The sequence below is a fragment of the Gracilinanus agilis genome, chromosome 4, assembly GCF_016433145.1.
Source record: "Gracilinanus agilis isolate LMUSP501 chromosome 4, AgileGrace, whole genome shotgun sequence".
Taxonomy (NCBI): Eukaryota; Metazoa; Chordata; class Mammalia; order Didelphimorphia; family Didelphidae; genus Gracilinanus; species Gracilinanus agilis.
In genome coordinates this window covers 408,622,803-408,648,557 of record NC_058133.1, presented here as the reverse complement: position 1 = coordinate 408,648,557, position 25,755 = coordinate 408,622,803, and the positions used below count along the sequence as shown (strand labels likewise).

At 32.9% G+C, this 25,755-nt stretch overlaps 1 protein-coding gene across 1 annotated transcript in view; it reads right to left on the bottom strand.

The window, feature by feature from the left end:
- The window catches only part of STXBP5 (syntaxin binding protein 5), a 252,000-nt gene that overhangs the window by 79,546 nt on the left and 146,699 nt on the right, over positions 1-25,755 (bottom strand). The window contains 5 exon segments of the mRNA XM_044675457.1: positions 854-919; positions 9,981-10,132; positions 11,221-11,346; positions 23,450-23,628; positions 24,094-24,095. Coding sequence (XP_044531392.1) covers positions 854-919; positions 9,981-10,132; positions 11,221-11,346; positions 23,450-23,628; positions 24,094-24,095 — 525 coding nt within the window.

Below are 25,755 nucleotides of genomic sequence, written 5' to 3'. Positions count from 1 at the left end.
CAAGCACAATATTCTTGAAAAATCTCAACAGAGAAAGAAGGCACAGAGAATCATGGATCAGACATAGGTGAGAAATAACTCAATAACAGCTAATTAATATTTTTGTCTTTTTATCCTATAAACTTATATTTTATAAAAAAAGCTTTTTTTTATTTTGACTATAACATGAAATGTTAAATAAGTACTAATCATTTTTAATTTCAAAGGAAAAATATTTTCATTCACAAATTATAAGAAAGTAAATATTAAATATTCACAATATTTTTATTCTTCTTTCCATACCACCCAAATATACCAGGAATGCCCATGTTATCAAAATTACTAGAACTCATTAAAACATTAGGTCAAAGAACAAGAGAACGAATATTTCAAAGGAAATGCTAACATTCTAAATTTGAGCATATTACTCTATGACCAGTTAACTGGTGTGGATTTCCCTAGTGAAGGAAATGCTTTCAATTTAATCAGAAAAAAAATGTCTTCACATAGGAGTTCTAAATCATCTTTGTCATGGGCTGCTTCTCAGAATAGTGTTTTGAAATGCATAAAATAAGCAACATAGGATTATAAAAGAATCCAACTATATTAGAAAAGGTTACACATGTGCACATATATGTATATTTGTAAACATAGGTATGTATGCATATACACATACACACATTTCACAAATTAAGAACTCTTGTCTTAAAAAAAAGACAAATCAAGTGGCACATATACACAGCTGTACCCACACCCATACGAAATGCTCTTGCAGACTTGTTACCTTAAATTGGTATATAATTAACAATAAGTCATAATAATTATTGGCTTCTATATAACTATAATTATCAAAAGTAAGAAAAACCAGAATTACCAGAAGTGGGTGACTTGCAACGATCCTCTGGTACTACAGTCCCTTCATTAATATCACACAGACCAGCTGAAAAATATGAACATAAAACAAATGTTATATATACAAATATGAATTATACTGTTTTCTAAAATAATTAAGTTTTTAGCTTTTCCATTTTCAGCTAATGGGCAAATTATTAGATTGTGTCTATGCAGATGCTACTGTTTTTTTACTTAATGGTCAATTTATCAAACTTCTAAATATGTAAAAAATAATAGGACATCACATTTGGGGCAAAAGTACAATTTATCATTTTACCAGGCTTAAGAAACAGTTGTAAAAGCAGTGTCACATAAGTAATAGAAAACTGGCCTCTGAGTTAAGGCAAACTGGGTTCGGGTCCCACCATTGATTCATTAGCTGTGTCACCCCACTACAAGTCAAACAATAACTGAGCACCACTGGCAGATCTAAAAGACTATGTATAAATTGTAGATCAGTTGATAATATGAATTGGTAGCTTGATAATTTTCTCACTAAGGAACTTTCTATATAGATGAAATCACCGGAATGGACAGTGATATTATTAATAGTTGTTTGGTTTTTTTAAAGTTGACTATGATATATGAACAACCACATAAAAAGATAGCATCTCTTAGTTGGGGTGTGGGGTTTGCTGGCAAAGAGTTATTAGGAAAATAGATTTGTCAGCACATCTAATCTACTAATTTGCTGATTATATAACTTTACCCAAAAGACTAAGTATTATTTTTAAAATTGCATTAATGAGAGTACTATAATGTAGCCAAGATTAGAAGAAAACAATAAGTTTAGGAAAAATTTTTCAGACAGTTTCTGGGATAGAGGTCTCATGTCTAAAATATAAAGAGGATTTTGTCATATATATAAGAATATGAGACATTCCCCTATTAATACATGTTCAAAGATATGAACACACAGCATTTACATGAAGAATCAAAGCTACTGCTAGACAAAAAATGCTCTAAATCATTATTGACTAGAGAAATGCAAATCAAAACAACTCTGAAATATCGCCTCACCAATAAAATTGGCTAAAACAATAAAAACACAAAATGACAAATGTTGGAGATGTGGAAAAAATGGGAATCTTAAATATATTGTTGGACTGATCCAACCATTTTGGAAAGCATTCTGGGATTATACTCAAAGAATTATAAAACTGCATATATTTTAACCCAGCAATACCACTATTAGGTTTATTTCCTAGAAAAAAAAAATCAAAGAAAAAAGAAAAAAAAATGCCCATCTACATAATATGTCTTATGTAAAATTATGCTATATAATAGGTTAAGAATATTCATATGCTACACAAAATAGAGTACTAATCAATATTTATATTGTTAATATATGAGTATAATGTAATTAGTAATATAAGAGTATAATGCATATGGGATAGGTTAGTGGTAAATAAATCCATATGCATATACATAGTAAAAAACTTAGTTTTTCTTTAATAAAGTAAATTAATACTAGGAAAGCATACAAACTGAAATTTTTTAATCAGGAAGTAGTTTAAGTAGAATATCAGCTTTGAGTATTGATGGTGAGGTATCTGGTCACCTTCTTCTTAAGTAATGTCGTAGAACGGAGTTTTCCTTCATTGCTAACTTACAAGGCCAGTATTTTTATTAAATTACTTGGAGAGTGAGTTCTGAGTATTTTGGTTTTAGTATGCAGTTTTCAAATATGCCTGCTAGGGGTATTAGGATGATAAAAAGTGTAAAGTAGAAGACTGAGGCTAATTAGCCAATGATGATATATGGTTGCTGTATTGGCTGTCCTCTGATTCAGGTCAGTGTTAAAAGGTTAGTTTTTAGGATTCAAAATAGCATTTGTGATATGAGTCAAAATATTAGGCTTTGTTATAAGGATTTTTGGAGGAGGGGGATAGTTAGTAAGACTAAGACAGATGCTAGTAGGGCTAGGACTCCTCCTAATTTATTAGGGATGGATCGAAGGATTGTGTAGGCAAATAACAAGTATAATTCTGATTTAATATGTGGAGGCGTATTGAGTGGGTTGACAGATATAAAGTTGTCTAGGTCACCTAGCATATCTGGTGAAAATTTTGCTAAGAGTAGTAATATTAGGATTATTAAGATTAATCTGAGGGCATCTTTAATGCTGTATTAAGGATGAAATGGGATTTGTCTGCATCTGGATTGATATCTGGTGAATCATTAGAACCTTTTTAATGGAGAAATAGGAGGTGAACAATGGCTAGAGCTATAATAATAAAAGGTAGAATGAAATGGAAGGTGAAAAATCTCATAAAGGTAGCTTTATCTACAGAGAAGCCTCCTCAAATTCATTCACATAAGGTCGTCCTATTTGTTTTAAATTACTTAAAGCAGCTCTCTTTGTGGTGGCAAAGAGCCCCTCAACTGGAGAATGGCTAAACAAGTTGTGGAATATGACTGTGATTTAATACTACTGTGCTGTAAAAAAATTATAAAAATTAATTTTGAAAAAACGTAGAAAGACCCACATGAAATTATGAAGAGTAAAATGAACAGAACCAAGTGATCACTATAAACAGCAACAGAAATATTCTTTGTATGTCTATCCCCAGAGAAAGAACTGATAAATAGAAATAAGGAAGATATAGTTTTATATATACATATATCTTTTTGTCAGATTAGACCTTGTCTAACAGGAGGGAAGCAAGGGAGTTAACTAGGTATGATGTGACAAACTAATTTTTTTAAAGAATACAATATCTAAGTTGTTATTAGCTTTCTCTGAATGGAAAAGAAATTACTTGTGATGTATATGATCTTTTGAAGACTAAAGTATTTCATTTACAATCTGAAAATGGTTTCTTTAAATATATTTTGGGGATATTGAAAGCCAGGTCCAGAGACTGGAAGACCTGGGTTGAAGTCTGCCCTCAGACAATTACTAGTTGTGCAACCCATGGTAAGTCACTACTCCATTGCCTAGCTCTTACCACTCTTTTGCCTTAGAGCCAATTTATAGTATTGATTCTAAGACAGATGGTAAATAAATATAAATTTTAATTTTAAAAGAAATATGTTTCTGAAATGTTTACTTTAAATGTTAGTATAAATGATCTTATTTGGTGTCAAAATGATCAAATTTTAAAATAAAGTAATTACGTAGACCAGTACAAAAATAGGGTAAAATTTGAAAATGCCTCTTCCTAGATACTTTAATTACACATATATTAAACAAAAACATCTCATTTTATGATCAAAGTAGTTTTCAAAAATCAATTTTAAAGATACAATTCATTCTATGAATTTGTAGCTCTTCAAAGTAAGGCTAAACTAGGATAAAGTAGGATACTAAAGAAATGACAAGTATTAGAAATGTTAAGATAATTTTGGAAATTGTATCCGGAAGTTTCTTCTTAGTTGTTGGTAAAAAGGCCAGCTGGTCTTGTGAGTTGATAGATTTTTAGGGCCTAGTAAAAACTGGCTGACAGTAAGGGTCTGGGAGACAGATGTACAAACTCAAAACTTCTATTTAATATTTTAAAGTAAAGGAATTAAAGGATAGTTGATAGGGTTCAAAGATAAGGAGTTCTCCAAGTCTAAAAAGAAGGGGACTAACTCAATCACACCCAACTCAAGGTCTCTCAAGAGAACCACTTCCATCTGGTAAAAACCAGACCTGCTCTCACTCTCCTTAATCTATCAAGTTCCCCAAACACTAATTTATTAACCTATTTCTAATATCCTTATAAACTTATATATATATATTTCTTAAAAAACATTGTCTCCAAAGTTCTTCAGTCACTGTGTCAGCCTAGTCAAAGTTGAGCCAGGTCAACCAGAAATGGTTTCCTAGCCTACACAAGGCCAAAGCCTTGCCTCCACTCTGCTGTCTTACAGAGATAAAGACAAAAGATCTTCTTGCTTCTTTTCTATCAGTCTTCTTTACTCCAACCACTGTCAAACTGCCACTTCTCTCTTCCCAAACTGTAAAGCCAGTATTCCCATGGTTTTCACAGGGAACAGCCAGAAAGAGAGTCAGGAAAAGCAGCCTCCAGGATCTTGCTTAGCCCAAGAGACAGAGTGACAGTTGGAAAACTTCAATTCTTAACAGCACCACAGAATTCTATCAAGAATTTGACTCAAAGTTCCAACCAAGACTGTCTGAAAGCCTGTCAGGATTCACTCCTTTCACTAACTTATCAAATCCAAGTCTATTTTACACCTAATAATCCTCCTTGCAAGCCTATGAGTAGATAGACTCTATCCCATTGGATTTTAGTAACCCATGTAATGTCTAATCTTATTCCTAAACTTATCATACTATTCTCCTCCCCAAAAAGTCTTTTTCTTAAGCTTATCTTACTCTATCACTATTCTAACTATGCTAAAATAATCTATGCTGAGGATAAAAAGAGAATTTCAAGAAACAGGAAAAAAATCAAGGAAAATACTTGCAAACATGCAAGTCCAAACTGTACAATTACAGAAATCCAAAATGCAAACATTTGCAAAAATACAGTAACAGAACAACAAATTGCAGCCTACACTATTACAGAAAACAAAAGCCCATCTAAATCAAAACCTACTCCAAATTCAAACTGCATCCTACAAATCCTATCTAAGAAAAAATTCAAACCAACCTTTTAAACTATGCTAAAATACTATGCTAATACAGGAAACCAAAAGCTTTCTACAGTAAAACTCAAAATCCAACTTACAATGCTAAGAACACTAAGAATCTTTTAAGAAATCTAACTATGCACAAATATACAGATATGTTCAAATCTATATAGCATTTATATTCTTTGTACATACTATTTAAAGACTCTTTATAAGCTATGTACAAACTATATGCATATCCTTTTAGAATCACCTATTAGGAAGATCTAAAATCCCCCTTGAAATAGGTACAGAAAACCTTAAAGGTCTTTTACTAAAGATACACAATGTCCTTTGCTGTTATCTCATAGGAATATATGAAATGCTCCTTAGAGATAAAAACTTACTCTATAATGTTCATATCTATTGCAATGCTTCTACTTTAAGTTGATCAACTCCCATTTGTTTATATTATCATGAATTTTAATTACTGAGTTATGTGGTATTGCAAATTATGTTATAAGTGTGTCCTATATGTTATTGATCATTTTAACTGAATACTTACCCACATCTGTTCCATATGCAAACCTTCTGTTACACAAGTCCATCTATCATTAACATACAAAGCAAAATATTCAGTCTTCTGTCTTCTTGCTCCAACCCGCTTTGCTGTCAGTGTTCCATGTTGCTTGCAGATATGAGTTCTTAGTGTGTTATGTATGTCAGTGACGGTACCATAATAGTGACAAATGAGCACTTTGTAAACTTTAAAGTAATATGTAAGTGTATTATTATTGTTGTTATTGCTAGTTTGTAATAATGCTTCAGTTATAGTAGAATTTATTTGTTGAATTATCAAGGATATTTTGAGGGTTTTATTTGTACTATGTCGATCTATCATTTGTTAGTCTTATGAAAGATAGCAAACTTCTCTGTATAATGATAATGAATATGAAAACATTCTTGATCCAGTACCCTCTTCTCCCCTTTTTTTCCATCTGAAAACCCCTTGATTTAATCTCTATTCTAAAAATACGATGGTCTTTTTCCATGCAAAGATTAATCTCTTTATATGACTCTCTTTTAGCTTCTCCACTAGACTGCAGCTTCATTCATCCTATGTTTTCTCTAATCAAATCTTTAACCTCTCCCTATCTACTAATTCTCTTCTCTACCACCTTTAAGCATACCAAGTCTTCAAAAGAACAGAAGAGAAAGACACAAATGAGAGAGGGAAAGAAAAGGAAGAGAGGGAAAAAAGGAGAGAAAGAATAAGCTATGATTTAGGTTTGGTACTTTTTCTTTTTGTGTCTCAAGTATTTTTTTAAATTTTATTTTAGGTCACTATTCCTTTATCATGTCATCCCATTATAATTTTCCCCAAAAGTAGTTGTGATAAATTTATTTTGATGTAATCCTATCTCCACAAACTATTTCTTCTCCTATCCCCACTGCCACACTCCACCATGTGTCAAACTTTTTTCTAGTTTTGGGGTTTTTCTTAGTTTATTCAGTTCATTTTTGCTTCTTTTACTGACTATATCTAATTCTCCTCTTTTTCCCCTTCTCAATTAAGTGGTTAATTAAAAATTCCATTTCCTTCTACCTCAACTTCTTTTGTTTAAGTTTTATTCTTTTTTTCTAAGAAGAATATCTTTCCCTGTTCTCATCATTGTTCTCTTCCCTTTCCATCTATTCTAAACTTTCCACACTTGATTAAAGATCTATAAGCTTATTTATTCATTCCTTAGCATTTGTGTTCTATAACAATTTTCTCTCTTTAAAGCAATTTTTCTCATTTCTCAAATAAATGGAAATGGATGCAATTTATGAAAATAAGAGCCATTACCCAACTGATAAATGGTCAAAGGACATAGACAGGCAGCATTCAGAAAAAGACATCAAAATTACCAATGTTGTGTACAATCATGTCTTATTCCTCATGACTCCATTTGGGACTTTCTTGACAAAGACACTGAAGTAGTTTTCCATTTCCTTCTCTAGGCTCATTTTACATATGAGTAAACTGAGGCAAACAGGCTTACCTGACTTGCCCAGGGTCATAGAACTGTAAATTTCGGAGGCTGGATTTCAGAAAGATGGGTTTTTCTGACTCCACTGTATCATAAAAAAATAGTCACATGAAAAAACTACTAATAGTCATGAAAAATTGATTAGAGAAATGAAAATTAAAACAAATATGAGGTTATCACCTCATACTTATCAGACTGGCTAACATGAAAGGAAAGGAAAACAACAAATGCTGAAATAACAAAAAATTCTGACAGAGGTCTAATTACTCAAATATACAAGAAGTTAAACCAATTGTATAAAAAATCAAGCCATTCCCCAATTGATAAATATGCAAGGGGCATGAATAGGCAATTTTCAGATAAAGAAATCAAAACTATGAATAAGCACATGAGAAGGTGTTCTAAATCTCTAATAATTAGAGAAATGCAAATTAAAACAACTCTGAGGTATCACCTCACACCTAGCAGATTGGCTAAAATGATAGCAGGGGAGAGTAATGAATGTTGGAGGGGATGTGGCAAAACTGGGACAAACTGAACCAACCGTTCTGGATGGCAATTTGGAATTATGCCCAAAGAGAGCTAAAAGAATGCCTGCCTTTTAATCCAGCCATACCATTGCTGGGTTTGTACCCCAAAGAGATCATAGATAAAAAGACTTGTACAAAAATATCTATAGCCACACTCTTAGTGGTGGTAAAAAACTGGAAAACAAGGATATGCCCTTCATTTGGGGAATGGCTGAACAAATTGTGGTATATGATGGTGATGGAATACTGTTGCGCTCAAAGGAATAATAAACTGGAGGAATTCCATGTGAACTGGGAAGACTTCCAGGAATTGATGCAGAGCGAAAGGAACAGAGCCAGAAGAACATTGAAACAGAGACTGATACACTGTGGTAAAATCTAACATAAGGGACTTCTGTACTAGCAGCAATGCAATGACCCAGGACAATTATGAGGGACTTATGGAAAAGAACACTATCCACATTCAGAGGAAGAACTGCAGGAGTGGAAACAAAGAAGAAAAACAACTGCTTGAACACATGGTTTGATGCAGACATGATTGGGGATGTAAACTTGAAATGACTACATCAATGTAACTATCAATAATATGTCAATAAGTCTTAATGGATAACACATGTTAAAACCAGTGGAAATGCACGACAGCTATGGGGGGAGGGGTTGGGAAGGTGAAGGGGAAAGTAAGAACATGAATCGTGTAACCATGGAAAATTTTTCTAAAGAAAAGAAAAAAATGAAAAAGAAAAAAATGCTAGAAAGGATGTGGAAAATAGTATCTCCATTAATGAACTCTTGTTGGAATTGTGAACTTGTTTAAACATTCTGGAGAACAACTTGAAACTATTCCTGAAGGATTATAAAACTGTGCACACCCTTTGACCCATCAATGATGCAACTAAGTCTGTATCACAAAGAGATCAAAAGGGGACAGGACCTATTTGTATAAAAATATTCATAGCAGTGAAGTTTACTCATAATCTTCAGAGATGTACTGTCTCTCAGACAAATATAAATCCTCTAAGAGTTTAAAGTCTTCCACAATATGCCTCCCACCTATATTTACAGTTTTATTTTCTATTATCCTCTCACAAACTTTACAATGCAGTCAAACTACAATTTACTACCCTAAATTGAAAGTCATATATCCTGCCTGCAAACATTTACAGAGACCACCTGTGGGTCTAGAAAGCTCTATTTACTTATCTCCACATCTCATCTTCCTTTATGACTCAACTTGAGTGCTACTTTTTCTGTGAAGCCATATTTGATCCTCCTAGCTGTGCTTTGTCTCTCATCAAATTACTCTTTATTTCCTGAGGTAGACATTGTATGCCCCATAAGAATGTAACTCCCTGAGGATAAGGATTGTTTCTTTTTGTCTTTGTATTCCCAGCTCTTGCTCAGAATAGGTACTTAATAAATGTTTGCTGAATTGAAATGATTATCTGTTTACTCAAAAATAGGGAGCAAAAAGTGGCAAAAGGATAATTAAAAAAAAACATTTAAATTGTATTAGAAAAATTCTTAATTAAGGTCATAATCATTAGATGAAGAGTTCTCAACATACAACCTATGAACTTAATAAAATATTGAGACAATTGCATTCCAACATAATTAGTTTCCTTTGTAATCCTTTGTTACTATATTTTCTACATTTAAGAATCAGATTCTGAGAGAGGGCCCATTGGCTTAATTAGATTCACAAGGCAGCCTATATCACACACAAAATGAAGAACCTTTGATTTATATGAAGAAAGAAGATTGTGAAAAGTCATATAAAGAGGATTTTAGATAAAAGCTTTTGAATGAAACAAATGATTTAAAAATTAAAAATGGATCTTACAAATAAGAGGATAAAGACTTGGAGATTTTTATAAAAATATTTTTTTACTTAATAGAATAACATGTTAATTTCACAAAATAACAGTTTAGATAGATTTTGAAAGAGTCTCAAATTTTCTTTGAACTGCACCATTTTTGCACTTGCCTCCTGACGGTTGTCGAGATTTGCGTGGTGATCGGGGTTCTCTTCGATAAGGATCATTAGAACCATATAATTCAATGGTGCCAAGGTTGAGAAGCACAGCTTTCTGGAGATAGTCAACCATTGCAATACCATTACAATTGCCAAAAACTACTCTGGGAATAGAGAAATGAAAAATGTTATGTCTCAAAACAAAAAGACAATTAAAAATTCAGTACAATTTCATTTTAACATTTGTGATTGGGAGATAGAGATATGCTTTTAGCAGACTTTTCAATATTATGCTCTAAGAAAGTAATAATACATTCACGGAATTATGCTTTGATATATACCATATTAAATATAAATAATATTTTAGAAAAATAGAATGACATATTTTAAAGAGTGCCAGATTTGGAGTCAGGAGGACATGATTTCAAAACCTGTCTCAGTTGCTTACTAGATGTGAGACAGTCTCCTAGCCTTTCTGATCCTAAGGCAACTCTCTAGGACTATTTGTTAGAGAGAAGTTGTGATAGAGAATATTAAAAGGAGTTTCCATAACAAATACATAAAAGAATCATTGATATATTAATGTGTATATATTATTTTCATATTTGTATGTTTACAAGTTCACTGGGAGTTATAAAATAATTAAGGCTGGATCCCAATTAGTGTGAATAATGAAGCCTATCTTATGATGTTACATTATTTGAATTAGCACTGCATATTTCCATTAGGCTATAACTGATGATAATATTTTACATAAGTTTGAATACATGTGTCCTCTTAATGAGATTTATTATTAACACTAACCAGAACTTATCTTTATATACACATAGACATATAAATGTATAATGTTTATCTTTACATATAGTATCAAATACATATGCATATGTATATGTACAGCATCCAACTATAACATCATGCTTGAGGTTCACTGTTATAGAAAATTAGGTCATGTTACACTAAGATCATTTCTAAGAAATAAACTTTGGAGGAATATACTTTGTTAGATAAAATAAAATTACAAGTTTACTCCAAATGTTACATTGCTTTATTAGTCAACTACTTTTGCATCAGTGTGCAGTGTTACCAGAGAAGATTATTTACTCTATAATGAAATATAAAATAACTATTTTATTTGTTCTAAAACTAAGGCTATTTGCACATGCATGAAAATATGTAGATACTATAACAGCATCAATTTACAGTTTAGAAAAAGGAATAATAAAACCACATAATGACCCCAATTTAAACTTACATGCCATAGGAAGAATTTACAGCAAGACTAGTTATTTGTTGTGGTGGTTCTCCACCTACCCACACAAGCTGAATAACTAGCTCTGCCTGATACCCTGGAGACTGCTTGAGAGGAGAGCTTTTAACCCTAAAATAAATAAAAATGTATTACTTTATTTCCATTTTCCTTTTAACCTATTATCCTGAGCTACAAATGAAAATATAATATTCATTCATTCAACACATTTTTGTTAAGAACATATTCATTAACGGCACTGTGCAAAATAAATAAAAATTATAATGTGTAATATTGCCCTGTAGAAATTTTTATATAAAGAATATAACACAAATATCTCAAATATCAAACAACTTCTTAATGTGGGGGGCCATTCTAATTTCTAACAATAAATTATTATGACATTTTTTTCTTATACCAAACTGGACTCTTGTTCTTAGTAACTCTCTCGTTTTTACTAGTTCTGCTATCTGAGACCAAAGAGTAGAAATATCTTTCATAAAAGAACATTCTACTTCTGGTTTTCATGGAATAAAGAATAGGACAACTTGCTTAGAAAGAAAAGGACTTAAGAAAGTGATGTAGAAATCTTGGGAATTGTAGTAAGGAGAGTGGAAGACTGGGGGAAAGGTATTTGGAAGAACATGAACTGGACAACTCGAGCTAAAAGAGGAGGAAGAATAAAACAAAGTCAATAAAAAGTGAGTGACAGAAAGGAAGGAAAACTAAGTGTGCCTACCAAGATGGAATGAAATACTAGCATCCTAAGGAGCATAATTTTAGATAGGAAAAGAGCTTTAAGCACATTAAAACCAACTCCATTCATTTTTTAGACATGGAGAAATGACTTGCTCAGTTACACAGGTAATGGGTGGCAGAGATGGTATTTAAATATACACTGACTATAGATATAGCATTATTATCCTCAAGAGGTTAACAACTCAGTAGATAAATGCACCCATCAGAGTTGTCACAACAGTTTTCCAGGGAAGTTGTTAGTAGAAAAGTACAGATGAAATCACTTAGGATAGGGAAGATTTTGCACTCCACTAAATAAGTAACATCTTCACTTTTCTGATATCCAAGAAACTATGCTCAAAATTCAGATAACCTGGTTTACAAGAGGAGGTGAAGGTGCTTGAGAAATAACCACTCAAGGGTATATTTTAATATGAAAATAAAAAAATAAAAAGATGAAGAGGACAAGGAGATCTGAGGAAGGACAGAGTTAAAACTAATCTGTGATATATTTGTCAGTGGAAGAATATTATGTAGATGAAAAGAAAAACCAACAATATTTGAAAAAGACACTACAGATGGACAGTGAAGTGTTCCTGGATTTGGATTATCTTCCTTTAATGATTTCAAACTTCTCTCTGAGACAAAGACCCATTATTTTAATGATAACATTCTACTGGTAGTATTATAAAGGCTATAAATCATGGAAGAAAATAATCTCTCAGAACACAGTACAAAACAGAATTACATAATTGCAAGAGGCCAACAGAAGCAATCTAATTCAATATCCTTATTTACAGATGAGAAACTAAAAATAGAACATCACTCAGAAGTAAGTCTCAACTACTAAGAACCTGGGTAAAAGACATTATCAAAGAAATATGTGATCAAAAAGTAGACCAACTGATCATATGACAAGAACAAAGTATAATGGTTAGAAGGTTGTGTGCTTTATTACTAGTCTCACATTGTCAAGAAAAAAAAGGAGCACATTCTGTCAAAATGGATGAATCTTTTATTTGTTAATTCATGAAAGACATATACAAGAGTTAACCCGAGTTGATGGAAAATCAAAAATCCACGTAAGGAATTGAGGTATCACTAAAGTTTGTGTGATGGGATCTAGAACTCTCAAAGGATATATTTTGTTTTTAAAAAGCAGGATAGGCAAAAAAAGGAGGGAAGTTTGAGTATCAAAGCCATAACTGGGTAGGATGACTGATGCTCTGTCCCTGTGCCATGATTATTTAAAAGCCCACAAAAATACCATCCTGCCAAGATATTTTGGAAGTAGCCACACTATAGATGAAGTCCTACCCACTTTCTATGACAGTCTTTCTCTTATAATGATTTTTCTCTATGCTCTGTAAGTAGTCTTAGCTTCTCTTTGTTCCTTCTCAACAGCAGTCAAACCTTTACAATTGAAGAAATGCCATGCTCTAAGATGTGCTTCTTACTCCTAGCAGCTGAAATGCAAATGAGTATCTTCTGGCCCTCACCTTAAGAACCAGGTAGTTTAAGTACTTTGATCAAGGTCAAACAGGTAGTGAGGTCACACAGAAACAGGATTTAAATTCAAGTCCTCTGACTTGAGCATCTGTGTTCTTTCCATAGGAAAGAGATGAGGAGTCTGGGAAACATCACAAGTCTAGTTTCCATGCTATGAGGGGTTGAAATAGCTCTCAATAAAATGTGAGCTGATCAAAGTCCCCACCTCACCTACAGAGCCAGAGCCAGCACACAAGAGTTAGAGGAAGTGTGGGACATTAACTAAGTTCTTGGCAGCTAACTGGGACAAACAGGGGCTTGCTCCTGAGAGCATCAAGACTTAAGACGCCAAGAGCCTAAAGAACACAGACTTTGAGCATGGACCTTGGGCGCAGACCTAGAGCAGAGAGGTGGCAGATTGTGGAACCAGTGTGCTGAGACTTGTAAAGAAGTCTCAGGCAGAGGAGCAAGCAAGGGGACCACCAGGAGGTTCAACCCTGAGAACAGCTAGACTTGAGATCCAAGGAGCCTAAAAAACAGACCTTGGGAGCGAAGATAAAGTTGAGAGGGGCTGCACTTCACTGTGACTCAGGCAAAAACTGCTCCACAGCTCTATACACAGAGAGCTTGCCCTCCTCACCCAGACTTCTAATGGCAAGCAATGCCCAAGAATTAACTACCAGAAAGAACAAGAGAAAAGCATTAACACTGGATAACTTTTACGCAGAAAAAATGCAGACAACAGAGCAGACAGCAGAGGAGGACAAACAAGTAAACACATCAAAACCTTCCCCTCAAAATGAAAATTGGTCACAAGCTCTTGAAGAGATCAAATCTGAGATTATGAGAAAAATGGAAGAGATTTAGCAAGAAAAGTGGGAAATAGCTCAAAAGGAAATAAACAGGTTAAAAGACAGAAACTCACAATTGGAGAAAGATGCCCCAAAATCAAATGAAGTGATAAGCAAATTGGAGACCCAAATTAAACAGCAGGAAAAAAAATGACCAAATTGAAAAGAAAAATCAAAAGATTATAGCAGAAAACCAGTCTCTAAAGACCAGAACTGGGCAAGCAGAAACCAATGATCTCTCAAGAAAGCAAGAACTAATAAAGCAAAGTCAAAAGAATGCCAAAAGAGAAGGAAACATGAAATATCACACAGAGAGAATGACAGATCAAGAAAACAGGTCTATAAGAGACAATTTGAGAAGCTTTGGTCTTCCTGAAAAATCAGAAATTAATAGAAATTTGGAAACCATACTAGAAGAAATTATCCAAGAAAAATGTCCTGATGTTCTTCAACAAGAGGGCAAAATAGACATTGAAAGGATCCATAGATCACCCTCTATTCTAAACCCTAAAAAGACACCCCCCCCGGAATATAAGTGCCAATTTCAAGACTTTCCAAGTTAAGGAAAAAATATTACGAGAAGCCAGAAAGAAACAATTCAGATATCAAGGAGCACCAATCAGGATCACATGGAATTTGGCAGCCTCCATGCTAAAAGACTGCAAGGCTTAGAATATGATATTCAGAAAGGCAAGAGAATTAGGTCTACAACCAAGGATCACATACCTATCAAAGTTGACTATATACTTCCAGGGGAAAGTACAGGCATTCAAGGAGATAGAAGACTTCCAAGTATTTGTAAAGAAGAGACCAAAACTAAATGGAAAGTTTGATATCCAACCAGAAAAATAAAAAGAAACATGAAAAGGTAAATAAGAAAGAGAGGTAAAAAAAGAATATTCTTATTTTTAAATTTGCTTCATTAAGGGTTTAAATAAGATCAAATTATTTATATTACTATATGGAGAAATGTTATGTATAATTTTCAAAAATTATATTCACTACTATAGGAATTAGAAGAATTATTCATAGGGAGAGGTTGGAGTACTCAATGTCTTTGATATGGGAAAATAAGAGGGGGATGAATAGAAGATGGCACCAAGAGAAACTTGAAGGAATAAAAAAAAATAGGATAAGCTATACCACACAAAGAGGGCAGGGGAAGGGGAGGGGATGAATATTATTATAAGGAGAGGAAGAGAGTGTTAATAGGAAATACTTAAACCTTAATCTTAGCAGAATTAATCCTGAGAGGGAAGAGTAGCTATATCCATTGGGATATCAAATTCTATCTTACCCCACAGAGAATGTCAGAAGGGATAAACCAAAGGGGGCAGGTGGGGAGGAGTGCAAAAATGTAGGGGAAGAGAGTGTGGAGGGAATTCATTAGGCCTTAAAAATAATAAGTGAGGAACAAAAAGGGAGGGGGTGGAAAGGGAAGTAAACTAAGGGAAGGGATAAAGGGGACTGATTCAAAACAAACCACTGGTTTAAAAGGAAACAGCGTAAGAAGAAGGGGCAGAACTAGGAGAGGATATCAAAATGTTGGCAAATACACAACTGATAATTATAACTCTGAATGTGAATGGGATGAACTTGCCCATAAAACAGAAGCAAATAGCAGAGTGGATTAGAAACCAAAATTCTACCATATGTTGTCTACAAGAAATACTCATGAGGCAAGTGGACATAAACAGAGTACAAATAAAAGGCTGGAGCAAAATCTATTGGACTTCAACTGAGAAAAAGAAGGCAGGAGTTGCAATCATGATTTCTGACAAAGCCGAAGTAAAAATAGATCTGATTAAAAGAGTGAGGGAAGGTAATTGCATCCTGATAAAAGGCAGTATAGACAATGAAGAAATAATAGTACTCAATAAGTATGCATCAAATAGTATAGCATCCAAATTCCTAACAGAGAAACTGGCAGAGCTCAAGGAGGAAAAAGATAGTAAAACTATACTAGTGGGAGACCTAAATCTTCCTCTATCAGATCTAGATAAATCAAACCAAAAATTAAATAAGAAAGAGATAAGAGAGGTGAATGAAATCCTAGAAAAATTAGACTTAATAGATATGTGAAGAAAAATAAATAGGGACAAAAAGGTATACACCTGTTTTTATCTGCACAGGTACATTCACAAAGATAGACCATGTACTAGAGCATAGAAACATGGCAAACAAAGGCAAAAGAGCAGAAATAATAAATGTAACCTTTTCAGATCATAATGCAATAAAAATAATAATTAGTAAGGGCACATGGATAGGCAAATCAAAAATTAATTGGAAATTAAATGATATGATATTCCAAAATCAGTTAAAAAACAAATGAAAGAAACAATTAATAATTTCATTGAAGAGAATGACAATGATGAGACATACTACCAAAACTTGTGGGATATGGCTAAAGCAGTACTCAGGGGGAAATTTATATCCTTGAGTGCATATATTAACAAATTAGAGAGGGCAAAGATTAATGAACTGGTCTTGCAAATCAAAAAACTAGAAAGGGAACGAATTAAAAATCCCCAATTGAAAACTAAATTAGAGATTATAAAAATTAAAGGAGAAATTAATAAAATTGAAAGTAAAAGAACTATTAAATTAATAAATAAGACTAGAAGCTGGTACTTTGAAAAAACAAATAAAATTGACAAGGCACTGGTCAATCTAATTTAAAAAAGGAAAGAAGAAAAACAAATTATCAGTATCAAAGATGAAAAGGGAGATATCGCCTATAATGAAGAGGAAATCAAGGCAATCATTAAAAACTATTTTGTCTAATTATATGGCAATAAATATAGCAATCTTGGTGATATGAATATTTACAAAAATATAAATTGCCTAGTTAACAGTAGAAAGAAAAAGAATACTTAAAATAATACAATATCAGAACAAGAAATTGAACAAGCCATCAAAGAACTCCCTACGAAAAAATCCCCAGGACCAGATGGATTTGCAATTGAATTCTATCAAACCTTCGAAAAACAACTAATCCCAATACTATACAAAGTATATGACATAATAAGCAAAGAAAGAGTTCTATCAAACTCCTTTTATGACACAAATATGTTACTGATCCCAAAGCCAGGTAGAACAAAAACAGAAAAAGAAAACTACAGACCAATCTCCTTAATGAACTTGGATGCAAAAATCTTAACTAGAATACTAGCAAAAAGACTCCAGCAAGTGATCATGAGGGTTATCCATCATGATCAGGTGAGATTTATACCAGAAATGTAAGGATGGTTTAACATTAGGAAAACCATTCACATAATTGATCATATCAACAAGGCAACCAAGAAAAACCACATGATTATCTCAATAGATGCTGAAAAAGCCTTTGACAAAATACAACACCCACTTCTATTGAAAACACTAGAAAGTAGAGGAATAGAAGAACATTTCCTAAAAATAATAAACAGTATATTTCTAAAAGCATCAACAAACATGATATGCAATGGGAATAAATTAGAAGCCATTAAATTAATCAGGCTTGAAACAAGGATGCCTATTATCACCTTTATTATTTAACATTGTACTAGAAAAACTAGCATTAGGAATTAGAAAAGAAAAACAAATTGAAGGTATTAAAATAAGCAATGAGGAGACTAAACTATCACTCTTCACAGATGATATGATGGTCTATTTAAAAAATCCTAGAGAAGAGGGCAGCTGGGTAGCACAGTGGATTGAGAGACAGGCCTAGAGATGGGAGGTCCTAGGTTCAAATCCTGCCTCAGACACTTCCCAGCTGTGTGACCCTGGGCAGGTCCCTTGACCCCCATTGCCCACCATTACTACTCTTCCACCAAGGAGCCAATACACAGAAGTTAAGGGTTTTAAAAATAAAAATAAATTTAAATAAATTTAAAAAAAATCCTAGAGAATCAACTAAAAAGCTAGTAGAAATAATCAACAACTTTAGCAAAGTTGCGGGATACAAAATAAATGCACATAAATCATCAGCATTTCTATATATTTCCAACACATCACAGTAGCAGCAAGAGTTAGAAAGTGAAATTCTATTTAAAATCAACCTAGACACTTAGGAATCTATCTGCCAAAACAAACACAGGAATTATACAAACACAACTACAAAACCCTTTTCACACAATTAAAACTAGATCTAAACAATTGGAAAAACACTGATTACTCACTGGTAGGACAAGCCAACATAATAAAAATGACCATCCTTCCCAAATTAATTTACTTATTTAGTGCTATACATATCAAACTACCAAAAAACTTTTTTACCGAATTGGAAAAAACTATAACAAAGTTCATTTGGAAGAAAAAAGACCAAGAATATCAAGGGAAATAATGAAGAAAATTATGAAGGAAGGTGGTCTAGCAGTACCAGATCTTAAACTGTACTATAAAGCAGCAGTCATCAAAACAATATAGTACTGGCAAAGAGACAGAAGGAAGGATCAGTGGAATAAACTAGGAGTAAGGGACCTCAGCAAGAAAGACTTCAATAAACCCAAAGAACCCAGCTTTGGGTCAAAATCCCACTATATGACAAAAACTGCTGGGAAAATTGGAAAACAATATGGGAGAGATTGGATCTAGATCAACATCTCACACCCTATACCAAGATAAATTCAGAATGGGTGAATGACTTGAATATAAAGAAGGAAACTATAGGCAAACTGGGTGAGCACAGAATAGTATACTTGTCAGAGCTCTGGGAAAGGAAAGATTTTAAAACCAAGCAAGAGTTAGAAAAAATTACAAAATGTTAAATAAATAATTTTTATTACATTAAACTAAAAAGGTTTTGTACAGATAAAACCAATGCTACCAAAATTAGAAGGGAAGCAACAAATTGGGAAAAAAATCTTTATAACAAAAAACTCAGACAAAGGTCTAATTACTCAAATATACAAGGAGCTAAATCAATTATACAAAAATTTAAGCCATTCCCCAATTGATAAATGGGCAAAGGACATGAATAAACAATTTTCAGATAAAGAAATCAAAACTATCAACAAACCCATGAAAAAGTGTTCTACATCTCTTATAATTAGAGAAATGCAAATCAAAACAACTCTGAGGTTACCTCACACCTATCAAATTAGCTAACATGACAGCAAAGGAAAGTGGTGAATTTTGGAGGGGATGTGGCCAAATTGGGACAATAATGCATTGCTGGTGGAGTTGTGAATTGATCCAACCATTCTGGATGGCAATTTGGAACTGTGCCCAAAAGGCTTTAAAGACTATCTGCCTTTTGATCCAGCCATAGATAGCACTGCTTGGTTTATACCCCAAAGAGATAATAAGGAGAAAGACTTGTACAAAAATATTTATAGCCGTGCTCTTTGATTTGGCAAAAAATTGGAAAATGAGGGAATGTCCTTCGATTGGGGAATGGCTGAACAAATTGTGCTATCTGTTGGTAATGGAATAATACTATTGTGGTCAAAGGAATAATGAACTGGTAGGAATTCCATGTGAACTGGAAAGACCTTCAGGAATTGATGCAGAGTGAAAGGAGCAGAAGCAGAAGAACATTGTACACAGAGACTGATACACTGTGGTACAATCGAACATAATGGACTTCTCTACTAGCAGCAATGCAAGGATCCAGAGCAAGGCTGAGGGACTTATGAGAAAGAAAACTAGCCACATTCAGAAGAAGAACTGTGGGAGGAAAAACACAGAAGAAAAACAACTGCTTGAACAAATGGGCTAATGGGGATATTATTGGGGATGAAGACACTAAATGATAACTCTGGTTCATCTATCAATAATATGGAATTAGGTCTTAATCAATGATACATGTAAAACCCAGTGGAATTGTGCATCAGCTACAGGAGGTGGCAGGGTTTGGGGGAGAGGGAAAGAACATGAAACATGTAACTGGAAAATATTCAAGATTAAAATTAAAAAAAAGTCAAACAAAGGAGCATGATATGAAAATGATGGTGCTTTCAATTATCTAAACACCTGCTTTAGTTCTTGCTCTCTCTGATAGAAGCAAAGTCACTAGTAATTTCTTTATTTTTATTTTTAATTGATATTTATTTGGACACATCAATTATTTTCTAATAAAGCATCTTACACATAGAAAAACAATTGAACAGAACCAGTATATATTGTGGTTGTACTGCACAAGTAATTTTGCATAATTTAAGGTTTCTTAATAAAAAGGAAATGTTTTAATTTAATTATCAAGAACCAAAATTTGTTACCATAGTTGTCCTGAATTTTACTATCATTGGTGTTTTTATTCACGTTGTGGTAACCACTGTGTATACTACTCTTTACCTACTGCTTTCTTCATTATATCTGTTCATACACTCATAGAGCATAGATTTAGATATGAAAGTGACCATAGAAGCCACAGGACAATCTCCTCTTTTTACAGACAAAGTTTAAATAACTTGTACAGGGTTATGCAACTATTAAGTATCTGAGGCAAGATTTGAATCTGGGTCTTCCGAACTCTAAACCCAATACTATCCAACTCCTTAACTTGTCTTCATAAAAGTTTTTTCCCCCCAGATAATTCTCTGAATTCTTCATATGCACTTTATTATACTCACCACAATTTGCTTAGTCATCCAAATCATGTAATATTTTCAGCTTTTTCTAACTACAAATAGTGCAATTATTAATCTCTTTAGGGTAAATACCAGTGGTGGGATTGCTGAATCAAGAGGAGCAAACAATTAGTGAACTTTTCTAGTGTACTTGAAAGATTAAACTAATTCATAGCTCTACTATCTCACAATACTGCCTTGGTGCATTTTGATGCATATAAAGTGATACTTCTGGGTAGTTTATAAAGTTTCTTTTATTACATGTAATTTCATTTTTATATTATTATTAAAGCTCTAATTTTCATCCTCTGAAAACTATTTATTCATATGCCTTGATCACTGATGATCCTATCTTGGTGTCTTGGTAGAAAAGATTTATGTTAATTCTCTATCACTTATTTTGGATATAAATTCCTTTATTAGAGATGTCTGATAAAAAGACTTTTTTCTGATACAAAAATACAATGTATTATTTTTCTTATTATTATAACTTCATTGATTTTATCTGAAATCTGGAGATAAGAGTATCTTGTACAAGAAACAATAAGGAGACCACTGTCACCAGATCCAAATAGTATATAGCAGGGTAATTTGAAATGGAGGTATTACACTTCACACATAAGAGTATATTGAGGTAAGGTAAAAAAAGACTGGAAAGTTCCAGATAAGAAATGGCCAGATTACAAAGTATTTTTAATGACAAACAGAAGATATCTTATTTGCTCTTGGAGGTGATAGAGAGCCATTGGAATTTATTGAATACCCTTTCAGTGTGCTGTCCCCAAAGCCAGGAAAGTACTCCTCTTCCTTACCTCCACTTCATAAAATTCACAGCTTCTTCACAAATATGCTTAAATTTCTTCTTCTTTTTTATTTTACTTAAAAAAAAAAAAACAACCCTGACCTACCCTCTTGGAATCAATACTAAGAATTGCTTCCAAGACAAAAGGAGAAATAAGGGCAATCCAACTGGGGTTGTGATCTGCTCAGGGTCACAAAAGTAGAAAGTGTCTGAAGCCAGATTTGAATCCATCATCTCTTTGGCCTGGCTCTCAATCCAATGAGTCACCTAACTTCTCCAACATGTTTAAATTTCACATCTTATACAAGTCTTTTCTTTATCTTTCTTCCTCTGGCCCCCAGGAATAAGAAGCTGAATTTACTACTTGAAATTACTTGGAAATGTACCTCTAAAAGATTATAACCTGCTTAAAGACAGGTACTATTCCAATTTATGTCTTTGCATCTCTAGTATTTAAAATACTGGTTGGGCCTTTAATGACTGACTGACTAATATGAAAAGTACATACCATGGCTAAAGAGAAGGGAAAAAAAAAGTTCTGAAAGGCTCACTGGCAAATGAAAAGATTCTTCCCAAGCAAAGATAGCATTTTAAAATACTTCCCAAATGGGATGAGCAGAGAAACTCACAAAATATGAAAAAATAATTGGAAAGACCATACTTTAAATATGTAAAAGCCAATTATTAGTTTCTTTAAAAACACCAAAGGCAAGGCCAGTTAAAGAATCAATAAGGCTACTTGATTATCACAGTGAAAAAATAGTCATCCAAGGGTAAAAAGGAGATAAAAGAGAATTAAAATAATATTTCCCTCTCTCTTTAATGATGAAGGCTTTAGTTAAGAGTCCTATTCCCAATGGTCTTAAATAAGATAGGTCAAATTAAAAGAATATACTTAAGGCAATAAGGGACTATGAGATTTTTTTTGATGTACATATGAATTTCTTAGTATAGCTATGAGTAAATAGTACAGTACCTCAGAGTTCAGTCCTGAAAGAGATCTTATATTTTTATAATTTATTTGAAAGTATATGTAGATATTTCTAAAATTACAGAAGGTAATAATTTCAGGTAATGAAATAAGTCCACAGGATAAATTAAAGAATGATCTCTGAAGATTATGTGAGCAAATAGATCTATATGAGATTCAATGGTAATAAGCATTTAGGCAAAAAGTAATCTAAAATACATTTAAAAATTATAGATTATGAGCAACTAGTTCCACCCCAGTAAAAGAATACATCTTCCAAATATATTGTTTTGGTCAAAGAGGGTAATAAAATGGACCACTAATAAGCTTAAACCCTTCCTTCCTCCCAATTGAAAATCATCAGTACAAAATTAAGATATATCTGACCTTTGTCTACCATAAATGTTTCTGTTCTGAGTCCCTCAAAAGAGACAATAAAACTGGAAAAGACACTTATAAACATAATTGCAAAAAACCCCATTAAGGGTAGAAAACCAGAAAGTAAGATAAACAGGTAAATTAAGAACAAAATTATAAATAGCTTCAAAATGACAGAATAAATTCATCGAATTTTTCTAATGCAATAAGGAGAATTAAAGAGCTTTGGAAGGTAGTCTTTCATGATAAAAACCCTACCACAGAACGTCCACTAGTACTACTGTCACTAGTACCACGAGTACTAAAATGTGTTTATCAAACTCACTGCAATCATGTTGCTTATTCTACCTCAGACCACTAGAATATCATTTAACCAGGGTTTATGTTATATCCCAAAATAGGAAACACTAATAAAAGTAGCATAGTCATCTAAGATTTCTATGTTCTTAAGACTTACTTTAAACATGGTACATTATCACGAAGTCCATCAGATGAACTGCTACTCGTTGATGGATGTGACTGAGGAGGAATTGGTTGAGGATTAGAACCACCCACAGGTGTTGGCAATGGTGGAACTTGTTCAAGCTCAGGTGAGTCCACATCATTTATCTCATATAACAGTCTTATTTCAAGCATCTATAGGAAAATTAAAATTAAGATTAAGATTGCTTGCACCTCACACTGACATTGTACCCCTACAGACCCCTCTAGTTCTGCAGAGAAGGGAAGAAGGAACATTTTCTCACTCCTTTAGGAAGCCAGATTCAATGCCTATATTTATACTATTCTGTTTTGTAATTTATTTTGTCATTTCCATTTGTTGGAAATTGCTGAGTTCATTGTGCATAGTTTTTGCATATTTTACTCTGCATTAATTCACATAAATCTTTCCATGGTTCTCTGTATTTTTTCAGATTTTTGATTTGTTAGAATTCAGTAATATTTTGTTAACATTTTAGTACCACAATTTCTCTCTGGCCAACCCCTTCCCCCCAAACATTGTGCATTTCATTTATTTCCATGTCTAGAAAAAGTATTGCTATAAATATTTTGGGACACATGATATGTACATGTATACATTTAGAGCAATAATTTCTGTACATCTGGAAATAAATAATATACTCTTTAATTAATTAGGGAATGGCCAAAGTGTGGTAGATGAATAAAATGAAGTATTATTGCACTGTAAGAAATCTGTTGAATACAAAGAAGTATGGAAAGATTTGTGAATTATGTCAATAATATAATTGAATTTATAGTAAAAGTGCACGTATACATACATATACAGAGATATATTACTGTCTTTATGTCATTGATCTCTTTTGGACTATTATTACACTAATGGGCTCTCTGTTTCTCTTTTTTTGTCTAATTCCAGACTGCTGTCTAGAATGGACTTTTTTGTTACTTGCCTATATTTCCACAGTTGACTATTCTTTTTTTTTTTTTTTGGCTGAGTATAAAGTAGAATATCAGAGGTATTTTGACTTCCATATCTTTTACTAGGCATTTGGAGGATTCTTTAATAAAATTGGTAATAGTCTTCAATTATCCTTTTGAAAATTTTACTCCATTTGTTCTTATTCTTTGACATTTATTCACCAGAAGAGTGGCTCCCTTACCGAACGTTTATCAGAGATATTTATGGCAAATATTTTTTGCCTAATTGTATTGGTTTTGTGAAAAAGCTTTCCAAATTCACATAAACAATATTATCTTTTTGTTTTGTTATCTTTGAGGCGTTACTCCCTACCCATAACTATAAAAAGTACTTAATAATATTTAAATCATGTATCTATTTGGAGTATATTGCAATAGGATATAAGTTGTAGACATACATTGAATTTCTACCAAACTGTATTTCAGTTACTCTAGAAGTTTGAGTATAACAGTAGTGTTTTGCCAAGTAATTCACATTCTTGAGTCTACTGAGTACACAATGCTTCTGACTCTTCATTCAGATCTCCATTTGTGGTTTTTAAGTAATAATATTTTTGATGACTGATGCTTTGTAGGATATTTAATGTCTAGAAGTACTATTTCCCCTTTATTTCTATTGTTTACATAATTCTCTTTAAATTCTAGACTTTTTCTTTCTCAAAATGAATTTTATTTTTTTCTATCTCCATAAAATTTTCCATTTGATTGTAAAACATCACATTGATAGTTTAATTATCACACTATCAAATGTATAAATCAATGCAATGAGAATATCATTATAATGATCAAGTCTAACAATAAACAATAGGCAGTCCACCAATTATTTGTAGTTTTTCTATAAAGAGTATTTCATATATATATATATATATATGTATATATATATATATATATATATACACATACACAGGTTCTAAGTAAACACTGAAAGACTGATTTGCAAATATATCATGTATTTTGTAGTTATTTAAAATAGAATCACAAAAAAAGGAAATATTTAAAGAAAGATTGTACAATAGCTAGCAATTTATGATGAGGTTCCCTAGTTACTAATGGGGCAGAGAAACAGATATGAGGAAAGGTAGTGATTGCAGAGTAACCTATAAGATTGACACAAATGGAAGTGAAGGAGGAGTTGTGATTTATTTCAGAATTACCTAAGTTTACCAAACCATGACCTTATTCCTGAGTGGAAGAGAGAGTTCACTTAATTTCATCAGGCTCTTCACAGTAGAAATCTACTAGAAACAGCTCAGGGATCTCAAAGCTTCTGAGACTAGATTTCATGTGGGAGAGCCCAAGACAATTGGTCTTTTTTTTTTTTAA